Source organism: Dermochelys coriacea, chromosome 6 (genome assembly GCF_009764565.3).
Source record: "Dermochelys coriacea isolate rDerCor1 chromosome 6, rDerCor1.pri.v4, whole genome shotgun sequence".
NCBI lineage: Eukaryota > Metazoa > Chordata > Testudines > Dermochelyidae > Dermochelys > Dermochelys coriacea.
Genome location: NC_050073.1, coordinates 63,192,741 through 63,217,845, shown reverse-complemented (window position 1 = coordinate 63,217,845; position 25,105 = coordinate 63,192,741). Strand labels below are relative to the sequence as shown.

Sequence of the window (25,105 nt, the reverse complement as noted above, 5' to 3'; positions counted from 1 at the left end):
CCACCCATGCTCCAACCCTCTGCCTGGGAACACAGATGGGCCTTGCAGCACGCCTTGATAGAGGTTATTATTGACATAGGCACTGACTTCCCGATTTCTGCAGGGGGAGGTGTCGACCCCAGTTCCGTCACAGATCCTGTCCCCACTCCACCCCTTCCCCCAAGGCCCCACCCCTGCCCTACCTCTTCCTGCCCCCATTCTGTCCCCTCCCAAGGGCGCCCCATAGACAACTGTGCCTCCCATACTGGGAGGCATGATATAAAGGGGAAGTCACATGTCCCCTTGGCCAACCACTCCCCCACGCCCAGCCCTGGGCCACCATGCTCTCCCCACTGCACGTTACCTGCAGAAAGGGGGCGCTCTGTCCTCCCGCTGCTTCTGTCCACCCCCACCCCCCCAGCATGTCCTGCTGCTCTCCCTGGCAGGATGGAGCCAGGGCAGAGAGCAGAAGGGAGCCACTTCTAAAGTTGCCCCCTCCTGGTTGCTGCCCTGCAGCCCAACAGCAGCCTGAGAGCGCCTGGGCTGGGGAGGTGACTTCCGCTCCCCGCCTGGGGAGGTGGCTTCTGCTCCCTACCCAGGCTCAGCCACCAGGGACTGCAGCTGAGTGAATTGGAAACATGCTGGGAGGGGGAGCTCGGCTCGCTCGTCCCTGGTCTTGGCACCCAAGCCCAGGCAGGGAGTGGAAGCTACCTCCCAGCCAGGCTCTTTCAGGCAGCCACCAGCCGGCCACGCTGCAGAGCAGTGTCCCAGCAGCCGGAAGGGGTTGGTCCCTTCTACTCCCGAGCATCTGGGGAAATTTCCCCTGATGTCACCCAGCCCCACTCTCACCCCACCTCTTCCCGCCCTGCCTCTTCCTGCCCCATTCCGCCTTTTCCCTTGCCTCTTCTTGCCGCCTGCTCCTCCTCCTCCTCCCCCACAGTGCCTCCTGCACACCACCAAACAGCTGATCGCAGCAGGCGGGAGGCGCTGGGGAGATGGGGAGGAGCTGATTGGGGAGGCCTCCCGGCAGCAGCAGGTGCTGAGGTGGAGGAGGGGCCTGCAGGTGGGTGCTCAGCACCCACTATGTTTTTTCCATAGATGCTCCAGCCCCAGAGCACCCACGGAGTTGGTGCCTATGATTTTGGACCACAGTGGTGTGTGGAGCCCAAAGTCGGTGGTAGGGGGTGCCCATGGAGAACTTCCTGCCATCAGCTACATCCCAGTTAATCAAGTAAGCTCCAGCTAAAACAGCTCTACTGATTAGTCAAGAGGGCAGATATAATTTCTCCCATCTCCTTCTACTTGTTCCCCCAGCCTGCCATTATCATCTCCATCTTAACCAGACTGAGCCCTCAGCCCATCCTCCTCATTAACTCCACTCAGGAGTAACTTAAGTAAGTATACTTACTGAGTAAGAGAAGCGACACAATAGAATCCCATACAAGAATGCCTTCAAGGTCAATGAGCAATTTTCCAATATAACTCTGTGGGTCCTCTCAGCCAAGAAGGAACAGAGCCATTCAAGAGCAGCCCCATCAATTGTTCCCTATGCCTGTAGGCCAGTCCTAAACAACTCAAAGTCAACTGCAATTAAGGCAGCTGATAGATCTAATAGTATTAGTGTGGACACCTGATCATTCATTATCCATAAAGTTGTGTTTCTGTACCATACACAAGTCTGCAACCAAACTGACAAGGGCCAAGGACATCCGAGGCACCTAGATACCATAAGAGTGTCTTGTTGCAACCTTTTCAGTTATCTTGCCCAAAAGAGGGAAGATTAAAATGGTTAAATAATTGCTCATATTGTTAATGTCAAGCAAAGGTTTCTTTTGTAAAGGGCATATGCAAGTGTCCTTCAAAGCAGATGGCAACTTGTGCTCTTCAAAGGAGGCAATGACAATTTTCACCAACAATGGACCTAGTTCTTCCCAAATGACCTTTAGCAAAAAGGAGGGACATGGGGCTAAATCATAGACTGTGGTTAAAAGTTCACCCAACACCTCCAGTACCTCAACGAGTGCCATAGGATGAAATCTGAGCAAAGACGACCTTGTGTTTGTTCCCCACCAGATATAATTCTGTGCTGCCACAAATGCAAATAACTCAGTCTAAATCTGCAAAATAACTAGAAATTCCCTAACAGGAATCAGCAGCCAGGCACAGACTGTCCAGATTAATCAGGCTGCAAACCACTCAAAACAAATTCACTGATCAAGATTTTGCAGATGCTATAGTGGAGTTAAAAAACCAATTTTTCACTTCCCCATAAAGCCACAGAATAATATGCTTAATAGGCAGCAAGTTTAAAACAAACAAAAGGAAGTATTTCTTCGTACAACACAGAGTCAACCTGTGGAACTCCTTGCCAGAGGATGTTGTGAAGGCCAAGACTATAACAGGGTTCAAAAAAGAACTAGATAAGTTCATGGAGAATAGGTCCATCAATGGCTATTAGCCAGGATGGACAAGGATGGCGTCCCTAGTTTCTGTTTGCCAGAAGCTGGGAATGGGTGACAGGGAATGGATCACTTGAGTATTACCTGTTCTGTTCATTTTCTCTGGGGCACCTGGCATTGGCCACTGTTGGAAGACAGGATACTGGGCTAGGTAGACTTTTGGTCTGACCCAGCATGGCTGCTCTTGGGTTAAAAGGTCTTTATGATACTTGGCCAAATTCACCCAGAGGCTTTTGCAACTGGTACTCAAGGCATCTTCTGCCTCACTTCTTTCATCACAGGCCATCTGTAAACTGAGGTAACCTGTGAGATTGAAGCCATGAAAGAAGATGCCTAAGGGCCCCCCATTGACAGTAGAGGGCAACATGGTGTAAGTCCCACTCAGCCATTAGTAGAGTGGTTTGTTGGGAGGACAATTATTCTCTTTTTTGTTTCCGGTGTCAGGGTGAAGAGCCATATCATTGCAGTAAACATTGCATCCAGGCACTTTTGTGCCAGCACTGGAGCACATGCTGTTGGGAGAAGAGCTTTGGAGGAAACTTGAGGTTGCAACAAAGGAAGTTTGGCATTCTGACTAGTTATTAAAATAATCTGATTCACGGCAGTCTTACTGCATTTCTTTTTCTTTCTATGAGTTTATCATCTTGACAATTTGAGCAAAATCTTCAAAAGCAGCCGCCTTGCCCAAGGGAAATGGCAATGCTTATTTCAGGATCAGAAACAGAAAGATACAAAGAACTGTCTGTCCCCTCCAACAGTCAAATCAGAAGAGCAAATCACCAGTAGGGCTCACCACTATCTGAGCAAAGCACCCCCTTTTCTAGTCCCCAGGACCCTCCACCATCATTTGTGGGCAGTGAGAATCAAAAGCAAAGCACCATCCTAAACCATCACCAAGGATGAAAACACCCAGTGGGGTTCACCAAGCAACTAGATTTTCTAGGTGGGAAGTGGACAGAGAATAGCTGAAGCTCTGCTTTCTATAATCTCTATCTCCTTCTTGTTACCTCTTCATTTGAGAGCTCCAGGCTCCGCTGTGGCTCCACACTCCCGGCAGATAGATGTAAGATATCCTTTATACACAGAACAAAGGTTTTAGAGGACTTTAAGCAATATATAGAATTCTAGAACTACAGCCTATTGTGTAGGCAGAAATGTTTCCAGGTGCCCTCAAAACACAGGGGCTCCAACAGGCCTCACACTAATTCCACTGGATATACAGAGAGGTGACACCAGGGTGATAAAATGATACATGCTGCAGATTCCCGTGTTGGAGCCATGTGGCAGCCAACTGTAAGTGCAATGGAAGGGGGAGCTTGACAGCCACATAGGAGGAAGGATTGCAGGGCTCAGCCCTCTCAGAAAGGGCCAGGACCTGGGGAATGCAGCAAGTTAACTCCCTTTGCTTTTACATTTGCAGCTCCAAGTGAAGGGAAGAATGAACACTAAGTGAATCCTTCTCCTTCCCCAACTTTGACTAGGATAATATCTCCAGCAACTCTACCTAGGCAAAGTGAGAGCCCCTGGTTTTGGACACAGACTCAGGCCATGTAGATCCATTCCTTATGGGCACAGAAATTCATTCCCACATCTTGGGTAAAACATTTCAAAAGTGCCTAAGGCTACATCTACACTACAGCCCGATTGATGCTCTGAGATTGATCCACCGGTGGTCGATTTAATGGGTCTAGTGAAGACCTATCAATTCAACAGCAGACCCTGTACTCTACCCCCAGTGAGAAGAGTACAGTAAGTCAACAGGAGAGTTTCTCCCATCGACCCCTGACAGTGTAGACCTAAGTTATTCATGTAGCTGGAGTTGCGTAGCATAGGTCGGCTTACCACAATCGTGTAGACATGGCCTTTAGCAGCCTATGTCCCATTTTCACAAAGTGAGCAAGGCGCTAAGTCACATTGACCACTGTTCTGTCAGTAACAGTTCAAGTATTACCTAGCCCTGGGTGCTCTAGAAATATCTGTTTCCACTGACATGTGAAGTGTATGATTCTTTCATCATCTCCAGACTGGGGTGGCAGTGGGGGAAGCGGAAGGCAATCAGCATTCTTTTTCCTGGGTCTCAAGATACTTCACAAGGGGGTTGAAGAATCCAGAGAAATGGAAAGAGAAAGTCTCACCGTTTTGTCTGGGGACAGGCTTGAAGACCACATGTCCGGTTATTGGCTGGCTTTGGTTTGTCCCTGCACATATAGTCTGGATAGGCTTCATTGTCTATGGTGCAGAACATCAGGCGTGACTGGTAACCTAAAGGAGAAAAGGAAAATAATATTCTGGTTGAAGTGGCCCATCCATAAAAGGGATTTAAATGCAATGGTTTGGGGAATGGCACATTTCTGAGGTGACCTGTGGCCCCCACAGCATCTGCATGCTGCAGAGAGAACTGGGGCAGGTGCAACTCCAGGATTCTGTATACAACCTGTTCCCCCATAAATGGTCCAGTGGTTAGGGCAGTAGCCTAGGACTTGAGAGACCTAGGTTCAATTCCCTGCTGCTCCATGGACTCTGTGTGTCAGCTCTCCAACTGTAAAATGTGGATCTTAGTATTACCCTACTCCAGGGTGGTGTTGGGAGGATAAATACACAAATGATTGTGAGGTGCTCAAATACTCTGGTGAAAGAAGCTATAGAAGTATCTACCCTAGATAGCGGCTGGGCCCACAGGAAGGGTAAGAGAGACCGAAGAGGAATTTTCCTTTAGTTCAGATGGCTGCGCCCTGTGTTTTGGAAGTTGAAGAACCAGGATTCTAATCCTGGCTCCTGAGGGGTGTGCCCTGCCAGACGTAATTTATCTAGCAATTGTGTCTGTTGTCTGTAACACATGGACTTGTTACAATAGCAGAGCTGTGGGTCAGCCCAACAAGGCTGGGTCTAAGCCAGAATGAAAGTGGATCAGCCCCTGGGGAAAGGGGCAACTCTGCATCCCTATTCCAGGATTATAACAGCAGAGGAGGTGATGTCACCTTCTACAGAGGCATGTAGAACTCATATTATGGGCAAGAGAGGTAAGTCACTGCAACGGCCACCAGCAAAGAAGGCGAGAAAGGGAAGGCAGGAGCTCAGCATACCGTCAAACTAGTTTTCAATGAGAATCCATGAGTGTGTTGATGTGTACATGGTGTGACCACAGGGGAACTCTGGCAGCCTCTCTGCTGGATGGATGCTCCATAGGGAGGCACTAGAGGTGGCAGGCTCAGTCACATGGGGGTGGGGAAGCAAGGAGATGGGCTTGGTGAGGACGTGTTTTGGGTGACTCGAGGGGGCAGAACTATGTGTAAAGGGCTGAAGCTAAACCAAAGAAAATGTAGGCTGCCTGTCAGGAAGAAGTCCTTGACAGAGAGATCTATCAGTCTGGAAAACTGTCTCCAAGGGAAGCAGTGAGAGCATCATCACTCAGGACATAGAAAACTAGACTGGACAAAGCATCGAAGAACAGAATGTAGGGAACAAACCTGCAGTGAACCCTGGCCTGGCCTCCAATTTACAGACCCTTCATAGTCTACTGCAGCTGCCAATGCTCCTTAATCTCTCTGTGGGATAGCCCTGGGGTAGGGGCTGCTGACAGTTCTTCAGATGGCAGCATGTAGCGTCTTCCTTTTTGGATACTGGCTGTGCATTGGGAACTGTCTGCTGCTGGTAAGGGTGTCCCCAACCCTCTTACCTCCACCACACTCAGAGCTGCAAGCACTCCAGGAGCCATAGCTCCAGCTGTAGCCTGAGCTGTGCCCTTGCAAGGGCAGGTAGTATTCATACTGCACCCCCTGGTTTGGCTCCTGGCTGATGAGCTGCGAAGGAAAGAGAATGAAGTAAGAGCCAGAAAACAAAACAGTATTTTCTCACTCCTGGCCACTCTTCCTGCCCTTACCTCAGGATCCAAGCAAGGTAAACTCCCCCTTCTGCTCCCTGCACCCCTCTGTCCATTTATTTTCTGTGCTTTGTTTCCTCCCTAATAATCTTAGACTCTAAGGCTTAGAGAACTCTTTCCAGTGAAGAGAGAACGTGCATCTTCCTCAGAGCTGGTTGATTGTGCTGCTCCTCTATTAGGCAACATAGTATCCTGGGATGGCCTTACGCACAAGCATAATGAATAGCTAGCTACTTGGGTGCCCCCATACTATACCAGATCTTTAATTCATGAATTTCCCCTATTATCTTCTTTAGCTTCTTGACCAGAAAGAAGAAAGAGCTAGTCACTACCAGGTCTCCTTCTACTGCCTCTCTGGCATCAGGATCAGAGCAGAGAGTGGTGTGATCATGTCTTGATAGTTCCCCTTCTTACAGATGAAGGCCCCACAGATCAAAAGGCTGGCCCTGCCGATATCCCTGCTCACTGGGCTCAGTACAGGTGTATCGCCTCCCCTGAAATCTACTAACATTATCCTGTAGAAACCAAGCACATCATCTCTGCAAAATGTGATGTGCAGCCCAAGACCAACAACCATAGCATGACAATATTAAGAGAGGGTAAACACAGCCGCTTACCTCAATGACTAAGGGCTCAGTGGTGGGACCCCTGGAGTGAAGCAGTTCAGGGGCCAGGTCCCCTTCCGAGCCTCGATCATAGTGCACAACTGTGCTAGCGATGTGCAGGTCTCGGCTGAAGTCAATCGTCCAGTGCCCATTCAGATAGTATTCCCCCTGCACATTCTTGATGGCTGGACAAAGCCACAGAGCACAAAAAAGGAGGCGGGGGATGAATGGTTTGGAAGATCCACTATTCACATGACATGCTGACACCACTTCAAGCAGATGCCATACGACATGGCTTTACGCTCTGCTTTAGATCTCACAGGACATCAGCAACTCACAAAGCCTTCGGTTCAGCTTCTTGAAACCCAGCTTCCTCACACAAGCACCACAACTTTCCTGAAAGCTGTGAGTAACTGCTGGGATAACCAGTTAGACAGTGGCAACTGGTGCGTGCATCAAACATGGTAACTCACGGGAAATGAATGCCCTCTTGTGTTCAGTACTTTCTGCATTGGAGATAATCATCTGTGCTTCCCTTCAATGTTTGCTTTCAACAAATGCCAAGTGAAATCAAGTCCCTGAAGGAAATCATTATCCTGTGACAACATTCTAGCCCTACTGATGCTCCCTGCTGTCTTGCTCAGGCTCTCTGCTTTTCTGCACACTGAGCCTTTTTCACTGCATGGTCCAACTCTTTGCCACAGATTCCATTCCAGCATTGCTGTATTCTCCCTTCCCCACCTGATTATTGCATGTTCTGTTTGCAACATAAACACTTTTGCCTGCCAACGTGGCATAGAACATTTTGACACTGTAATGAAAACACTGTCATGTTTGTATCATACAAGAGCATGTCAGGAGACCACCCATAGAGCCTGGGGAAGATAGGGCCTAATGCACAGGGAACTGGACAGCCCAGAAGACGCCTGTGTGGTTGGAGCCCATCCCTAAAGTAGGGGTGGCAGGAGAAGTTTGGATTTGACTTTACCAAGCTTTGTGGCAAACAGACAAACCCAGACCCAAACTTTGCCATGTTTGTCAGACTCTTAGAAGTTCCAGGCTGAAGGTTTAAATAGGGGCTTGGTCTTTTTATCCTCATGTATGTAGAGTCACAGTAGTGGTGCTGGGCCAAGTCCGAGTCCCAGGTCTGAGCACTCCTAGTTCTCTAGTGGTGTTCAATATCCACACCTGGATTTAGAATGGAACTTTGTGCCCAGCTCCTCCCTCTGCAGAGGGCAGGAGCAAGCTTCTGCCCCTGAACTCCAGTGTGTTTGAAAGTCAGAATAGAATTTTGTGGCTTGAGTCCATCTCTATGGTGTAGTAATAAACTCATTATAATGTCAGTCTTACCCAGGAAGTTCCTGCTGGGCATAACTTCCTTAATGCGGAGGCTTGTGGCTCCCATGGGAATGATGAAGATTTGATTGTAACCTGAAGAAAATGACAGAAGCTGGTTAAGGTACTGACAGACAGTGATGGAGGATGTGAGATGGTCACCCATGTGCACAGGAGCTGTGCCCAGCTGTGCTAGTGGCTGCATGGATGAGTTATGAGATAACCAGAAAGAACTCAATCCAGCTGTTGCAGCTTCATTGATTTTAGGATGGCTGCACCCAGATTTGTTTCACCCATGGAGTAGTCCACCCACCTCATGGCTAAAATACATCTGAGAGCAGCATTATCAGAGCATTGCACCCTGAAAACAATACAGTCAGGGGCCTGTTTGGGCTTCCATTATAAACCTTGATTTTCAGGGTTTCCTATCTCGGACATTTCAAAATGCATCAGATTGAAATTCAGTAGACAAAGATTCATCCCAGTTCAATCATTAGGCTGAAGTAGTTCAGAGCCAGCCAAATGTGAGAGAGCCAGGTTCCAAGTCCTGGTCCCAGTCTCCCACTCCTTTTGGAGGTTCAACAGACCTTGGGTAACCAGCTCCATTGCAAAGAGCACTTCCAGCAGGCATGCTCTGAGGGACAGTTCAATGGAGCCTCTCACCTCTAGAAGAGTTGTGGCACCCACAAGAGACTAGGAGCTGGGGAAGATACAGAAGGAGTGGAAAAACCTTAGGGCTGCAGTGGGAACTAGGAGGGGACCCCCAGATAAAGGTGGTCAGTATGTTTTCTAGCTCTAGCCTGCTGTATGGGTGGCTTGGGTGAGTGTCTGGTCTAATGGCTCCAGTGAACAGAGAGAGCAGATAGCTCCACGCAAAGGGTCAGAATGAGGCTAAGCTTCACTCTGTCCTTCTCCCCTGTTCACCCTTCCAGAAAATCCAGACTACTGTACCTTTGGGGAGGTTGATCACATCAAAAGTGCCCTTCACTTCGTAACAGGCCCTGCCATCCCCTCCACACTGCAGGCACTTGTCTTCCTTCTTGGCAGAATTGAGCATGTTGTCACAGCTGACAGCCTGTCAGAAAACATGGCATTAGAGTGCTTAAATCAAAACCAAGGCATGGGGTGGGATGAAGGAAGAAAAGGCCAGGACCTAGACTGATCACTAGGAGGAGGATAAACTAGATAGCTCTGGGGTGCAGTAGAAAGGGGGATGATCAGGAGCTGGTGGTTAACTCACCCCAAGAGTCCACAGAAATGTATGCACATGCGCCCCACACTTCCTTCAGTTCCCCAAAAATGAAATGCATTTGCTGTGTTGTCAGATAACAAGGGCATTGTTTGGGAAGGGCTGGATAGGACAAAGGAAACTGCTAAGAAGACTGACATACACCCTCTCTCTCATAGAAAAGGGATGAGGTGATAGGATGACTTACTTGGCAGACTCCCTCGACACAGACATCCCGTTTGCCTGGCTCACAGGGCGTCCCATCAGCCACTGCTTCCTTGTGCCTGTAGTAGAAGTTCTCTCCCTTGGGAATACAGTTTAACTCGCATTTACTGGGAGCTGGAAGGGAAGAAAACAGCAGGTGTCATATGACATAGTTAGTCCCTTACAAACACACCATGAGCCTGAACCTGAAATGTGGGATTAGGCCCTGAGGAGTGGATTCCTATTAACATTAATGACTGGTTCCTGCAGAATACATTCCCATGTAGTATGAAGCTTTTCAGAGAACCAGAATAAATGTTAACACAGAAGAAAACCAGTAACATATCAACAAGCGAAGAGTGAAATTCTTCAGGTAAGCTTAAAAAAACCCAATAATTCACAGGTGGCTGGGTGAAAATGAAGACAGCAGAGTCCAGTGCTAAGAACAGAGAGCTAGGCCTTCTGATTTCTATTCCTGCCTCTAGACCTGGTTCTCCGAGTGTCCTTGAGCAAATCACATGCAGCAAGATTTTTGGCAGCGTTCACTAACATGAAGAGCTTTGATTTGAGGGGGTCCAATCTAAGATATCTTTTGGCTGATTATCAAAGGTGTTGAACAGCTGCTGGAGCTATAGATTTCTGTGCCTCAAAGGCAGCCCTTGCCAGAGATCTTGTGCAATTGTAACCCACACACCTTCTGGGTGTGGTGTTCTGTTCCATCTAGTGGCACTGAGACCACTGAGAGAGACAGATTAATGAGTTTGCTCTACAGCCTTAGCTAACAGGCAGTTGGCTTTTAGCTCACGCTGTAGAGGCTCATACACTAAGCTCCAGAGGTCCCCAGTTCAATCCCACCTGCCAACGACTGGGGTCTGTCGGCGTTACACAATTGTTCTGAAAGATGATCCATTCCAACAGACCCCTCTAGCTGTTCCAGAAGAGGACAATTCTGGACAGACACCTATGCATGTAGGACTCTTTCCAGACAGAGACCCCCTACTTTCACGCAAAGCCAAATACCCTCACATCAAATAAGTTTAAAACCTTGTATCTGTTACCTCCATAATAAGGCAGCCACTTGTATCTCTTTCCTTGGAATTCTGTCCCATCAAACTCAGCACACTGCTCTTCTCGGAAGTCCCTGGAGCCCTCAGGGCAGCTCTGTCGGGGAAGAGAGAACCCAGTTACACAGAGTTGGCACAGGAAGAAGGGAGGTAAAGGAAAGGATCTCACTGTGGTGTGTTCCTCACAGCTTCCCCACAGACTGGCAATGACAAAATCACTCCTGAATGCAGCTCTGACACTTGACAGCGCATTACACTGTCTCCAGGTCAGGACAGCTTCATTCTTATTTTAAAGCAGGTGATTAGGGAACTGCTTCTTCTGAGACAGAAGGTCTTTGGGTGGCTATCAAGCTATAACCATGAACATCAACAGTATAAGTGCTCCCTGATTCCTTTCCATGGCATTGTCCATAATAAACCAGACCCATCTCAGTCACAGGATTCAGACCCAGAACCCTAAACATTTTTCTCATATTGTCTTCCTGCTCTCTCTGCTCCCCATAGTCTCTCAAATACAACCTTGATGCTCCATATGTGATGGGAATCTCTGAATAGGCTGTGGATAATAGAAGGAATTCTCAGTGTAGTGAGCTGACACTGGGGTTTTCAGAAAACTGAGGGTGAGATAACTGTAACTATACTAATCTCTACATGCTGCAATCATCAGACAGAGTTGGTATGTGCCCAGAATCTATTGCACAAGGACACAAATTCTAGCCTGAGGCCTAGTCACCTGTGAGCGTCCCCAAGCAAACAGTGTCCACCAACAATACTGGCACAGGTGCTCCAGGGGAGGAGAAGAATCCCATTGGCACTGAGTGGGCTCAGCACATGGCTTCTGAAGAAAATTAAGTTCCTCCAGGAGAGAAAGCATCAGGAAGGAGAGAATATACTGGGCATTGTACCTGAATATTGCACAAGCGATAGTTTCGAGTTGGTCCAATACAGTTAGACCCACCATCTGTCCTGAAAGACAGAGAAACAACATGAAGTAGTTCTGAAGAGATTGTAAATATCATCCCCATTGCTATTTATTAATAATCTCCCAGGTAACACTGTGAATTTATCAGCACCTTGCACACAGCATGCAGCCCTAAGATACATTCCCTGTCCCAAAGAGCTAACAACCTAAGATATCCTATTTCTTTCCTACAAAACTGAACCTGGCATCTTTCAGCACATTCTGTCGCTGTAATCTTGTTATAGATACAGGTAGTGTATACACTATGTATTGACACAAGATGGTTTTTACATTTTCTGGGGGCAACATTTTCCCCCCACCAATTAGTGGAGGCAGTTTCTCCTATTCTTTGTCAGGCTTTTTATTAACACACAGCTCGAAATCTCTAACAGCACCTGTGTGATACAGCATGTCTACCTGGGGGTGAGTAGGAAGAGTGGGTAGGGTGGCAATGGATATGAAGTCAGTTTGTGTGCACACTTCAAACTACCCTGCCATTTACATTCCTGCTGTTATGGGACTCATTAGCTGGAAGAACAGAATGGCCAAAGGGAAGGGAGGTAACTGTCTTCCCTTATTCTGTACCTGACTCTTCAAAAGGGGAGGGAGAGGGATACAGCTCAATGCCTAACAAGTTCATATCCCAGGAGAAATTGGATTTGAAAATGCCATCTGTTGTACCCAGAGGCGGATTAGGGGTTTGTGGGGCCCTGGGCCAGAGCAAGTGGGGAACTTTCTCCACCCCCCCCCAGCCTACAGTTCCCCAACCCCACTGCCAGAGAAATGGGATCGGGGTGCAGGGGCTTGTCCAGCCCTGTTCCCCCCCCAACCTGGCACTCCTGCCGGGGAGCAGGGTCCAGGCATGGGGGCTTCCCCTGCTCCCCGGCAGGAGTGATGGGCAGGCAGAGCAGGGCAAGCCCCTATACCCCACCTGGCAGGCAGGTGGAGCAGGTCGGGACTTGGGGATGCCCATTTTTCCAGGGGGCCTCCAATTGGCCGGGGACCCTGTGCACGGCTCGTTGGCCCAGTGGCTAAATCACCACTGGTTGTACCCCTCCTGCTTCTCTCTCTGTCCATCATCTCAGCACTCATGACACAGCAAGGTGGGTCTCTAGGAATGCTGAGTCATCACAGAGAGAGACAGGCCAGATCATGAAGCAAAGAGAAGAGGCATACTTGGAGATTTTTTTTTTTTTTAAATATTGCAGAATAATCAGAACTCTTATAAAAAGCCTATTTAAAAAGGAGATTGAGGAGCCAAAGGGAGCAGAAGGGAGGCTGCCTACTTCAGCTTGTGTTCTTTTTGGCTATGTCTACAGAAGGATTTTTAGACCTATCATTATCAATGGGGGCAGCTCTACCTGCTCAGGGAGATTCATTCATTATTACCATCTACGCCTGCTCAGAAGTGAGATGACCATGTTAACAATGCCTGAACAATGGCCACCTTATGGCTTCTGCTGGTAGAGCAGCACCTTTTGGGAATCATGGGTCTAAAATAGAGGCACTGGCCAGAAAATAGAAATCCCCTCCCGTGAAAAATGTCACATTTTTGGGGAAAAAATTGTCCCGACATCAAAAATGCAAAATTCTTCATGGGAAGGGATTTCCAGAACAATTCCATTTGGGGAGAGCTGAAGGATTTCATCTAAGAAGCTGACTGAGGCTGCCAGAGGCCAAGCGCCCCTATTCTCCGACTTCCTGGCTCTTAGCCTCCCCACCTTCTTTCTCTGGCAGCCAGGCAGCAGGGAGAAGAGAACCAGGGCGGCTCAGCTTCCCTACCAGAGAGACAGCCAGGTGGGGGGATGGCAAGAAGGCTGAGCACTGGGGAGGTGGAAGGCCTGGGAACTCAGGCGCCAACAGCCTGCCTGGGAGGCTCTTGTCAATTTTACTTTCTCCCTGAAGCAGAAAATGAAATTGACAAGAGCCTCTCTGGCAGAGAGTTTGTTTCAATTTTCCTGATGGACAATCAGACTTTTTCTAGAAATCCCTTCCGGGTGGGGGAGTGTTTTTGACTTTTTGTCCCAATTTGGGATGAAATTTTTTTCAAAAACGTGAATTTTTTTTTTGCAGGAAGCAATTACCCTTTTCTGGCAAGATCAGTTTCACACCATGATTCCCATTAGGTGCTGCCTCACCAAAGGAAGCTGACATGTGGACATATCTTAGGCACCGTTAACATCATGTCATCAAAAATCATTCCAATGGAAAATTTCCCACCAGCTCTTGTCTGAAAAAGCTTAGCATAGACATGGCTTTCAGCCCTCAGGAGAATGATAGGCACAGTGCTGTGCATATTTCCCTCACAGGGCTGCCAGAATACCATAATCCTGACCAGAAAGACACCCTTTTGCCATATCAAACTTGTGCCCCAAACACAACTTTTCTTGTCCAGTTAACCTCAAACTTTCCAACGATGCCATTCTCTTCTAGCATGGGCATTTCAGACTGAAGAGAGCCCTGTTCAGAAAGTTAGAGGAAAATCCCCATCAGATTTATAATGAAAACTATGTGAAAAGCTTCCTATATAATGGAGTTTTTACTGTGACTCCATTATATATTAGAGTTGGACCCAAACTGTAACCTCATATAAGAGCCCCCCGCAAATCCTCCTTGAATGTGGGGCAGTTTGGATTTGTTCCCCTGGATCTGAACCCACCACCATAATTTTAGCTGTTGTTAGGGCTGAAAACTGGAAAAGGCCTATTTTCTGGATCCAGTGGGAACAGCTGGTTTCTCAGGATTTAAGATATTTGGGCTGAAATTTTGACAGAAAAGTAGATGCAATTTTGGCATTACCAAAACCAAATTTTAGCCTTGTTCAGCTTTGAAGCCACACTCCAAACCCTAATAAAAGAAACCTAAGGTCAGCTCCTAGGCTGGTGTAAATTGGTGAAGCTCTATTTAGGTTAATGGAGCTATGACGATTTACAGTTGCCCCATTCTGGATCCAAACTTTGCCTCCCAAATTCATCTTATTTATATACACTATATTCCACTTCATCTAGATGAACTCTTTTGGGGGAGAGCTGCTTATTAGAGATGCCTTCCAGAAAACAGATTTAGCCTCATTTCCATACAGGGAATAAGAGAGATCAAACTTTCTTTGGTAGGTGATTGACAGCTCATTTCACCAAGAGACATTAGAAAGCTACCCTGAGCTACCTGGTGATGCCTCTTATGGGAGGAGAAAGAGTGCAGTAATATAAAAAGAAAGCAGCCCTCACCTTTGCGAGTAGCAGCGCCGTTGCCGAAAGCTGATGCCTCCGCCACAGCTCCGACTGCACTTGCTCCATTCTCCCCAGCCCCCCCAGAAATCAATCTGCCGCTTCGCCTTGCGAGCCTGTGAAAACCAAACATTCAAGCGAACATGGTGAGACAGAACAAAAGCAGCAAAATTGAACTAAACTACAGCATGCTGTACCAAGCAAATGTGTTACCATTCCCTCTCCCTAGCTAATGGGTAAGGAGATAGAGGAAAAGGGACAAGAGCCAGGTACAAAAAGCCTTAAGTACTAGAAAAAGCATCTAGTGCCCCACCCACACATGGGATCTCAAGCCCGAACATCTAAACTGCAATTTTATGGCCCTGCAGACCAAGTCCTGCGAACTTGAGCCAGCTGATCTGGGCCCGCCATGGCTGTGCCACAAGTCTTTTATTACAGCATAGACATACAGGCCAACTCTATTCACCTTCAATCCATTCGGCTGCCTTCTAGAAAGGATCCCAGCTCCTTCGGATGTTACCTCTCTTTCTCAACACTCTAAACCAGCGGTTCTCACATTGTGGGTCAGGACCCCAAAGTGAGTTGCAACCCTGTTTTAATGGGGTTGCCAGGGCTGGCGTTAGACTTGCTGGGGCCTGGGACTGAAGCCAAAAGTCTGAACCCCTCTGCTCAGAGCTGGAGCTGAAACCTGAGGGCTTCAGCCCTGGGCGGTGGGGCTAAGGTTTCAGCCCTCACCCGCCCAGGGCAGAAGCCCTCAAGCTTTGGTTTTGCCCTCCCAACCCAGCGGGGGCAGGGCTCAGGCTTCAACTTTGACCCCTCTGCCTGGAGCGGAGGAGTTTGGTCTTCAGTCCCCGTTCCCAGGGTCATATAGTAATTTTTGTTGTCAGAAGGGGGTCGCAGTGCAATGAAATTTGAGAAACCCTGCTTTAGACACAAAGCACTACTTCCCAGATTAGACAAAAAGATATGCTGACATAGGCATCACCATCCCAGACAGATCAATGGTGCCATCTACTCCTTCATCCTGTCTCAAGGCCCAATTCTTAAGAGAAAGGCATAAAACACCTACAATGCAGCTGTCTGCAATGATTCCAGGGAGAGACACATTTTCCTGACTATCCTTGCTGTGGGCATCAGCATTGATAGCCATAACAATTTTTGTATTCTAGATGGTATAACTGAGGTATGGTGTCAAGGGAACCCACAGAGGTACTTTAGAGCAAGATAAGATATTGTTACTAAGTGCAATGCTTCCAGTAAGAGAACATTGCCCCAGAAGGATATAAAATAATGGGCTGGGGGAAACCTGGCTCATCACAGTCAGCATGATCTGTACAGAGAAGGATGTGGAACTCGGAGAGGAGGGAGATATTCTGAGAAGGAATAATGATTGCAGGTATGCAAGGAGATTACTTACTATGAGATTAATTGGAAGGAAGAAAGGGGGAAAACAGTGCACCCCATGGAGAGACGGGAGTCCTAGAGCAATAATACATTTTGGATTTCGAATGGTAATTGAAAATAAGGTTTGTAACTAGGGTTGTCTGTCTGTGTCCATAGGGCTCTGTTTGCAAATCCCGTGGTTAAGAGGGGCTAAGTGTGCTGCTTGGGCAGTGAACCAGTGTTGCTACCGAGAGGACAATGGAGCTGAGAGAGGTATAAAAGGTTGCAACAGGAGTCAGGAGCTGTCTTTACAACCCCTCCATTTCTTTTGCCCTTTAATGTTAGAATTCTATCCAAAAAGCAACTGAGTTTATCTGGCAGGATTTATGAATCCAGGATGCCTTCTGCTAATGATTACATCACTCTCAAGGGCCCAGAGCCTGGACTGCATCCAAGCTATATTGGGTACAGCTCAGGAAAGGAGGGGTGCAAAGGTGACGGTGTCTTTGGGAATATATCCAGAGCTTCCCTAAACATTCCTTGGTACTTTAAATATGAACACATGTAATAGTCAAATCTTAGACTATTTAAAGACTTGCAGAAAAGAGCAGCAAAAGGCTATTAACCCCCTGTGTGCTGACTGAAGGCATGTGTGTTCTTGATAAAGCTGGCATTACCCTGCATCCAGACATTTTCTTCCAGTCGCACTCTGGGAATGGTCTCCTGCTGAAGAACAAGCTGTTGCAGGCTGGCATCTCAGCATGATGACATCACTCATTGTGATTTTATGTTGTAACAGAATAGTTGCTGGGTTGGGTCGGATCAGGCTGATCCTAAGACAGTTGTTTCAGATCTCCAGTACAACTGTTGGCCCAGCCATAGCTTGACCCGGCCCTTGTAAACTATCAAATTAGTCCTTCCCCAGAAAACTGGGTGTGTAAATTCCCCCTTGTCTCCTGGAGATGGCTTTTTTATTTTCTACCTATATTTCCCTGCTTGTATACGAGTCCTTGGTGTAACACCTGTAGCTGTCTCTCCTCCTCTTTCCCTCCTGTACAGAATGTTTCTCCCTTTGCTGATACAACTGTCACAGGAATCATCCCACTATATTCCTGTAACTGTTACCAAATCACATTCATGATTGTCTTGCTGCAGCATCCCCTTGAGTTCTTCCTACCTATTTCCTGTGATGCCCTAGCATTTGTAAGGATGCACTAAGAGGAGTCATTCCTTCTCCTTGCACTTTGCTGTCCTGTTTGCATCATACAAGCTATGTACAACCCTCTTCAACCTCTTCCCCTACAAGTCTACAATCCAAATCCCTTGAGATGAATCCCTTGGTGCTGACCATCTCTCCCTTCCCAGCTACAGCATGCCTGACTCAGTGAAACTGTTCTCTCTGCATTACAGGCACTTCCATGAACTTTTCCCCTTCTAGTCAATATCTCCCTGGCCAGACCACCCATTGCTGGTGCATAGGGCCCAAAGCTGATCTCTTATTCATCAGTCTGTCTCACTCATTCATGCATTTCCCCTCGGTCAGAAATAACCTGCTGGACGTCTGTTTCTTTCCTTCCCACCTCACCATTTTAGGAATTGTCCCATCTGTGGAGTTTAGGGCCTCTCAATCTTTTAAATTGATCCTCCAGACCCCTAATCCTGTCCTCTGAACTGTTATCAGTCTGTATACTCCCTCTCTCTCCTCCTACCTCCTCTGTCATATACACAGATGAATGAAACATGCTACAGTTCTGTTGCTCTGCAGTTTTTCTCCTCTCTACCCGCTGGCTGATTCAGAAACAGCATTAATTCACTCTGGAAACAAAGGATCTTTCAGTCAGCAGAAAGAGGAAGAAAACATCTAGATCAAATCCTGACACAGGGCAGCTGAGAATCAGATAACTCGGAGGGGGGTAGAAAGGCAGCAGCTGCCCTCAAGCCCTCCCGTAGCACATGGCCCTATGCGATAAATATTCAGGCTTTTCTGCTATAAGTGTATTATTGTTCTTTCTTCTCTGTACACAAATGGACATCCCCAGGGGTGCTTTACATTAAGGTTTATGGGCCTGCAGAGCCCAGGAGCAAGAGAGCTGTAGCTCACGAAAGCTTATGCTCTAATAAATTTGTTAGTCTCTAAGGTGCCACGGGTACTCCTTTTCTTTTTGCGAACACTACTTCGTTTAGCCACAGTGCAAAAGGGATATCTCAGCAAAAGAGCCCTTGCTGAGCAGTACAGCAACAGGGGAGTTTCCCATTCCAAGCTCACTGTTCTCATATATTCAAAACAATACACGGGGCTTGTTTTGTGTGCATGTGTACAGACTTGCGTAAATATAGAGATATTTTATAGGTCTGTGTATTTATGACAAATACGAAATCTATTATTATAGGATCCTTATAATGAGCTGCTTCTAGATGCCATTATCCAGTTTTTGTCCCAACAGCCTTCCTTTGCTCTGGTATGCTTTCATCTATTGTCAGCCACAATGACTAAACCCCTGTCCCTGCTGGACCCTCAAGCAGAATCTACAAAGTTCATTATTAGTGTACCACCCAGCTCCATTTTCCTGCCTTCAGCAACACACATCCACAGAGTTCTCTAATTTGCAATGGGTGTGCCTAGGAGAGCATGTTTTAACATGTCAGAGAAAAGAGATACAGAGAACAGGGTACAGAACTGCCCTGTCTGATACATAAAGGCATCAGAAATACAAGCCCTGGTTAGCTCTCCTTGTTGGGCAGCTGTCCATTGGGTTAAAGCAGTAGAATGACCTATGCCCCCTTGCCAACTGTCTCCTCTGCTTGGACATCTTGTACTCCAGGGACATGGAGGATTTTAAAGAGTCAGATTACTCAGGAGACTGGGATATTGGGGTGACATGCTCTCCATGGTCTGTGGCAGAGTAAATGGGCTGCTGTGCTCCAGAGCCAGCACTAGGCATAAGCACCCTAAGCAATTGCAGCTCAAGGGGCCACTTATTAGATTATTATGTTTTAGTGTGGGGGGGGGAGGCAAAATATTCCTGCTTATGGCCCCTAATGGGCTAGCAACCCCCCTGTTGTGCTCTGAACAAGTGGAACTTTTAAAGGTCATTTCTAAGTTTAGTGTAACATTTGTAACTCCTGGGTTAGGGTGTTGCTGGCCTGATTTGTGTCATCTTCTGCTTATAAAGACAACTGTGTCCAGAGTAACCAGTTAGCAGTGTAAAAGGGTTGCCTCCAGCTCGCATGAGGACTGGTACACACCCTGCCTCTGAGAGCAAGTCCAATATACACAGTGCTTTAAGGAGCCTGTGAACCAATCAGGATACAAACAGAACTTATAGTACAAGGTACTGGGGGGAGGAGGTATGAAACCCAGCTGGGAGGTGTAGAGAACGTCGGCAGTACCTGTGTGGTGTTGGCCTTTTGGGGATTTCTCAGCTGCTCAGGGAGACGAGAGATAGACAAGTAAAGAGAGATTTACTGACTCTGCGTATTTCAGACAGATAAGGTGGGTGAGGTAATATCTTTTATTGGACCAACTCCTGCTGGCGAGAGAGGCAAGCTTTCGAGCCACACAGAACTCTTCTCTGAAAACTTCATAGAAAGCTTGTCTCTCTCACCAACAGAAATTGGTTCAGTAAAAGAGATTACCTCACCCACCTTGTCTCTCTAATGTCTTGGGAGTGACATGGCTACAACTACACTACATATTGCAAACAGAGACGGCACTGGCAGGTATCAGGCATAAAATTCCTGTTGGAGACGCAATGGTTTTATAATTATAGCATCACTTTATGGCTAAGAAGGAACTTACATTCTAAGGTCCTATTTTTCAGCATTTAGGGTCCAATCCATGTCACTAGAAAGATTTTCATTGGCTTCAAAGAGCTTTGAATCAGACCCTTTAGAAGTTTCCCAAAGAACTGCACTGGGTGCTGTATTTAATCAGCCTTGTTCTCCACTAAGTTGGCAACTTTATATTGTGAACTGCTGTTCAAAACTCCTTCTTGGAAATTCCTTAAAAAAATCTGTTACTTGAGCCACAGTTAGCATTTCTGGGGCTTACTGAACCCAATAATCCAATTGTTAGACTCTACATTGATCTGGTACAAACCTTGCTTATTTGGGTGCACAAGCTTATTTCCAAAAAAAGAGGTGATGAAAAGTGCTTTCACACTGGAGGATTAGCTACAAGAGTCTGCACAATGTTACCTGCTGGAAGAGAAGGTATGGCTACCCACTTCAGTGATAAAAGATTAAAGTGGACTTGGATCCCTAAGTCTCATTGTCAAGTCACGTAGACCATCTGTAGCATAAAACTACGATCATACCCAGAGACTGCATAGGTCATTTCTCATATCCAGTTTGATCTTACAGTACTTTGTATTTCTTAGATAACTTTCCATGCTTTTATTTGCTAAGTCTGTTTAATGGCATCAAGTTTATCTTTGTATTGATACACACTAGAAGTCTAATCAAGGGCAAATGTTTCCATTTGGCCATTGTTGAGATATGTGATTGTGGGGTTGGGGGAACAGTTATTTCAACACACACAAAAATGTTCCGATTCTGCAGGTTGATCTCAGTTTATTTCATAATGGATTCACTGCAACAGTCCATTCTTGCTGTGCATGGAGTCCTCAGCAAGGAATGTGACTTTGCTGTGTTTGCATAATAAGTTGCTGAGAAACAAAGAAGTTATCAATGAGAAAAAAATGGTGTTAATGGTCTTGGACCAGGTCTTCCTCCACATGTGGAAAAATCCTCGCGTCTGTGGCGCATTATGATCATCTAAGTAATAATAATCTGCATGTCATTTTCCTGAGTGACTGAAGGCCCAATCCTACAAGGTGCTGATATCTCAACTCCCATTTACTTCAAGGGGAGTTGATGGTGCTCAGCTCACAGGCCTATCCTACAGAAACATGACAAGTGCAGTTATCTGGGTATTGATATCTGGGCAGATGGATTGATTTGGGATATGGAACTCATCTTAGGCTATCGATGTAACAAAGCAAATCAGAAATAAATGGATGTTCTATATAAATAAGGCAAAAGAAAAACCCTCAACACAGAGTGCTGCAGGAAGCTGGTGCTGTAAGTGAAGGAGCAGATTGACAGAGCCAGAAGGGTATCCAGAAGTCACCTACTACAGGACAGGCCCAACAAAGAAAGTAACAGAAAGCCACTAGCCGTCAACTACAGCCCCCAACTAATCCTCTCCAGCACATCATCAAGGATCTACAACCTATCCTGAAGGATGATCCCTCACTCTCGCAGACCTTGGGAGACAGGCCAGTCCTCACTTACGAACAACCCCCCAACCTGAAGCAAATACTCACCAACAACTACACACCACACAACAAAAACACTAACTCAGGAACCTAACCCTGCAACAAACCCCGGTGCCAACTCTATCTGCATATCTATTCAGGGGATACCATCATAGGACCTAACCACATCAGCCACACCATCGGGGCTCGTTCACCTGCACATCTACCAATGTGATATGTGCCAGCAATGCCCCTCTCCATGTACATTGGCCAAACCGGACAGTCTCTATGCAAAAAAATAAATGGACACAAATCTGACATCAAGAATTATAACATTCAAAAACCAGTAGGAGAACACTTCAACCTCCCTGGACACTCAACAACAGACTTAAAAGTGGCAATTCTTCAACAACAAAATTTCAAAAACAGACTCCAATGAGAAACTGCAGAACTGGAATTAATTTGCAAACTGGACACCATCACATTAGGCCTGAATAAAGACTGAGTGGATGGGTCACTACAAAAACTAATTTTCCCCCTGCTGATACTCACACCTTCTTGTCAACTGTTTGAAATGGACCACCTTGATTACATTGAACTCATTAGCACTGCAAAAGTGATTTTTCCTCCCTTCTTGTCAACTGTTGAGAATAGCCCACATCCACCTTAATTGAATTGGCTTATTAACACCCCCCTCACACTTGGTAAGGCAACTCCCATCTTTTTTTATATGCTGTGTATTTATAGCTCTACTGTATTTTCCACTTCATGCATCTGATGAAGTGGGTTTTAGTCCACGAAAGCTTATGCCCAAATAAATTTGTTAGTCTCTAAGGTGCCACAAGAGCTCCTCATTGTTTTTGCTGATACAGACTAACATGGCTACCATTCTGAAACCTAGTGCTGCCTGCCTGTATGTATTGCACACAACAGCTAAATCTCTGCTCATTCTGGCCATGAGTCTCAGACGCTTTGCTGAGGCTAGACCCAGGCAATCATTTCCAGTAATTCTGTCTTAACTCCTTATTATTCTTGCCTCGGAGACACAACATGTTTGTAAAGAGCTTTAAAGGAAAAAAGTGCTAAGTATCATTATTATGAATAATACAAAAGTCATCAAGGAAATGCATTCAAACAAAACAGGAACAACTAAAACAAGGTAGAGTGAACAAGGTGGTGGCAGCAGCAGATGAAACACTGAATGGTACAGAAGTAGTAAGCACCAGATTAAAGAACTTCACATTAACCTATGCACGTAGGTATAAATCTAGAGATACCAGTGGAAGGCAGGAGTCTCCAGATTAAATATACACTGGGCAGAATTTTCAACCAGGCTTCAAAACAGTCTCCTGTTGCAATTCAGAGTGGGGGCAAATATGAATCATTAGACATCCTCTAACTACCTGAACGGCCAGATTGTATACTCCTTACAATGATGAGCAGTTACATACTGAAATAGCCTGAGTGATTTCAGAGGGACTGCTTTGATGACTGGGATTGCCACCAGCATGGGTAAGGGGTTTGTAATCTGGCCCAAAAGATGCAAAACATGCAGGGTGCAGTTATTTTCAGGCACAAAATTACACTTGCAAAAATGGAAGTCAGGACAAGGGCTGGCTAGAAATCAGGCCCATTATGTGCCAGACAAACCTCAGCAGGATAATCAAAATCTGCATAGCCAAGAGGGAAGGATTACTCATGTGCAAGACCTTGAGAAAGTGGCTTTCATCTGAGGCTTTGTCTACAGCAGGAAAATTCACTCTAGTCTCCTGTGGCACAGCTCCACATGCAGTAGAAGTGGTGGAAGCTGTTCTGTAGACAGAGCTCAGCAGTAATGAGCTGCCAAAATCTTAACGGGTTCCCTCCTCACCCCACGAGGGGGTTGTTGACCACCCCGGCCCCCCAGGATCCCTGCCCCATCCAACCCCCCAGGACACCTGACCCATCCACCCCCCTGTCCCCTGACTGCCCCCCAGAACCGGGCAGGAGGGTCTCGTGGGCCACCATAGTGGGTGCCCACCCCGCCCCTAAGAGCCAGAGGGACCTGCCGGGGGGTGAGGTGGGGAGTCCCGGCAGTGCTTACCTGGGGCAGCTCCCAGGAAGCATCCGGCAGGTCACTCTGGCTCCTAGGGGTGGGGGAGCGGCTGCTCCCCCACTGTTCACATCAAAAGTGGCGTCTAAGGGGCCGACTCCCTGGCTGCTCCGGGGCTGGAGCACCCACGGGGAAAATTGGTGGGTGCAGAGCACTCATCGGCAGCTCCCCGCCCCACGCCCGGCCCCAGCTCACCTCACCTCACCTCACCTCCGCTCCGCCTCCTCCCCTGCTTTTCTGCCCCCTGCTTCCCGTGAATCAGCTGTTCGGCGGGAAGCCGGGGAGAACTGAGAAGCAGGCCACGGCTTCCCGCTCAGGCCGAGGAGAGCTGGGGCAGGGAGCGGTTCCCCTGCGCCCCCCCCGGGGTTACCTGCTGCCACGCGGGTGGCCCTCCTCGTGCCCCCCCCGGGGTTACCTGCTGCCACGCGGGTGGCCCTCCTCGTGCCCCCCCCCGGGGTTACCTGCTGCCACGCGGGTGGCCCTCCTCGTGCCCCCCCCCCGGGGTTACCTGCTGCCACGCGGGTGGCCCTCCTCGTGCCCCCCCCCCCGGGGTTACCTGCTGCCACGCGGGTGGCCCTCCTCGTGCCCCCCCCCCCGGGGTTACCTGCTGCCACGCGGGTGGCCCTCCTCGTGCCCCCCCCCCGGGGTTACCTGCTGCCACGCGGGTGGCCCTCCTCGTGCCCCCCCCCCCGGGGTTACCTGCTGCCACGCGGGTGGCCCGCCTCGGGCCCCCCCCCCGGGGTTACCTGCTGCCACGCGGGGGGCCCTCCTCGTGCCCCCCCCCCCGGGGTTACCTGCTGCCACGCGGGTGGCCCTCCTCGTGCCCCCCCCCCCGGGGTTACCTGCTGCCACGCGGGTGGCCCTCCTCGTGCCCCCCCCCCGGGGTTACCTGCTGCCACGCGGGTGGCCCTCCTCGTGCCCCCCCCCCCGGGGGTACCTGCTGCCACGCGGGTGGCCCTCCTCGTGCCCCCCCCCCGGGGTTACCTGCTGCCACGCGGGTGGCCCTCCTCGTGCCCCCCCCCCGGGGTTACCTGCTGCCACGCGGGTGGCCCTCCTCGTGCCCCCCCCCCGGGGTTACCTGCTGCCACGCGGGTGGCCCTCCTCGTGCCCCCCCCCGGGGTTACCTGCTGCCACGCGGGTGGCCCTCCTCGTGTCCCCCCCCCCCCCGAGCTCATCTTCGCCTCCCTGGGCCTGAGCAGGAAGCTGTCGCTTGCTTCTCAGCCCGCCCTGGCTTCCCGCGCCAAAAGCTGATTCGCGGGAAGCCTGGGGTGGCGGCGGAGAAGCAGAGCGGGGCGGTGCATTCAGGGGAGGTGGCGGAGCGGAGGTGAGCTGAGCTAGGGCCGGGGAGCTGCTGGTGGGTGCTCTGCACCCACCAAATTTTCCCCTTGGGTGCTCCAGGGCTGGAGCACCTGTGGAGTCAGAGCCTAAGG

At 48.4% G+C, this 25,105-nt stretch overlaps 1 protein-coding gene across 2 annotated transcripts in view; it reads right to left on the bottom strand.

The window, feature by feature from the left end:
- The window catches only part of PAPLN (papilin, proteoglycan like sulfated glycoprotein), a 65,999-nt gene that overhangs the window by 24,487 nt on the left and 16,407 nt on the right, over positions 1–25,105 (bottom strand). Inside the window, exons 3-12 of one of the 2 annotated variants that reach the window (XM_038404413.2) lie at positions 14,943–15,058; positions 11,660–11,720; positions 10,749–10,851; positions 9,695–9,825; positions 9,210–9,333; positions 8,274–8,354; positions 6,936–7,108; positions 6,115–6,238; positions 4,574–4,700; positions 3,446–3,511 (exon numbers count right to left, since the gene is read on the bottom strand). In XM_038404413.2, the coding sequence (XP_038260341.1) occupies positions 3,446–3,511; positions 4,574–4,700; positions 6,115–6,238; positions 6,936–7,108; positions 8,274–8,354; positions 9,210–9,333; positions 9,695–9,825; positions 10,749–10,851; positions 11,660–11,720; positions 14,943–15,058 (1,106 nt within the window). The remainder of the gene's footprint in view (positions 1–3,445; positions 3,512–4,573; positions 4,701–6,114; positions 6,239–6,935; positions 7,109–8,273; positions 8,355–9,209; positions 9,334–9,694; positions 9,826–10,748; positions 10,852–11,659; positions 11,721–14,942; positions 15,059–25,105) is intronic. The other variant, XM_038404415.2, reaches the window with a different exon arrangement.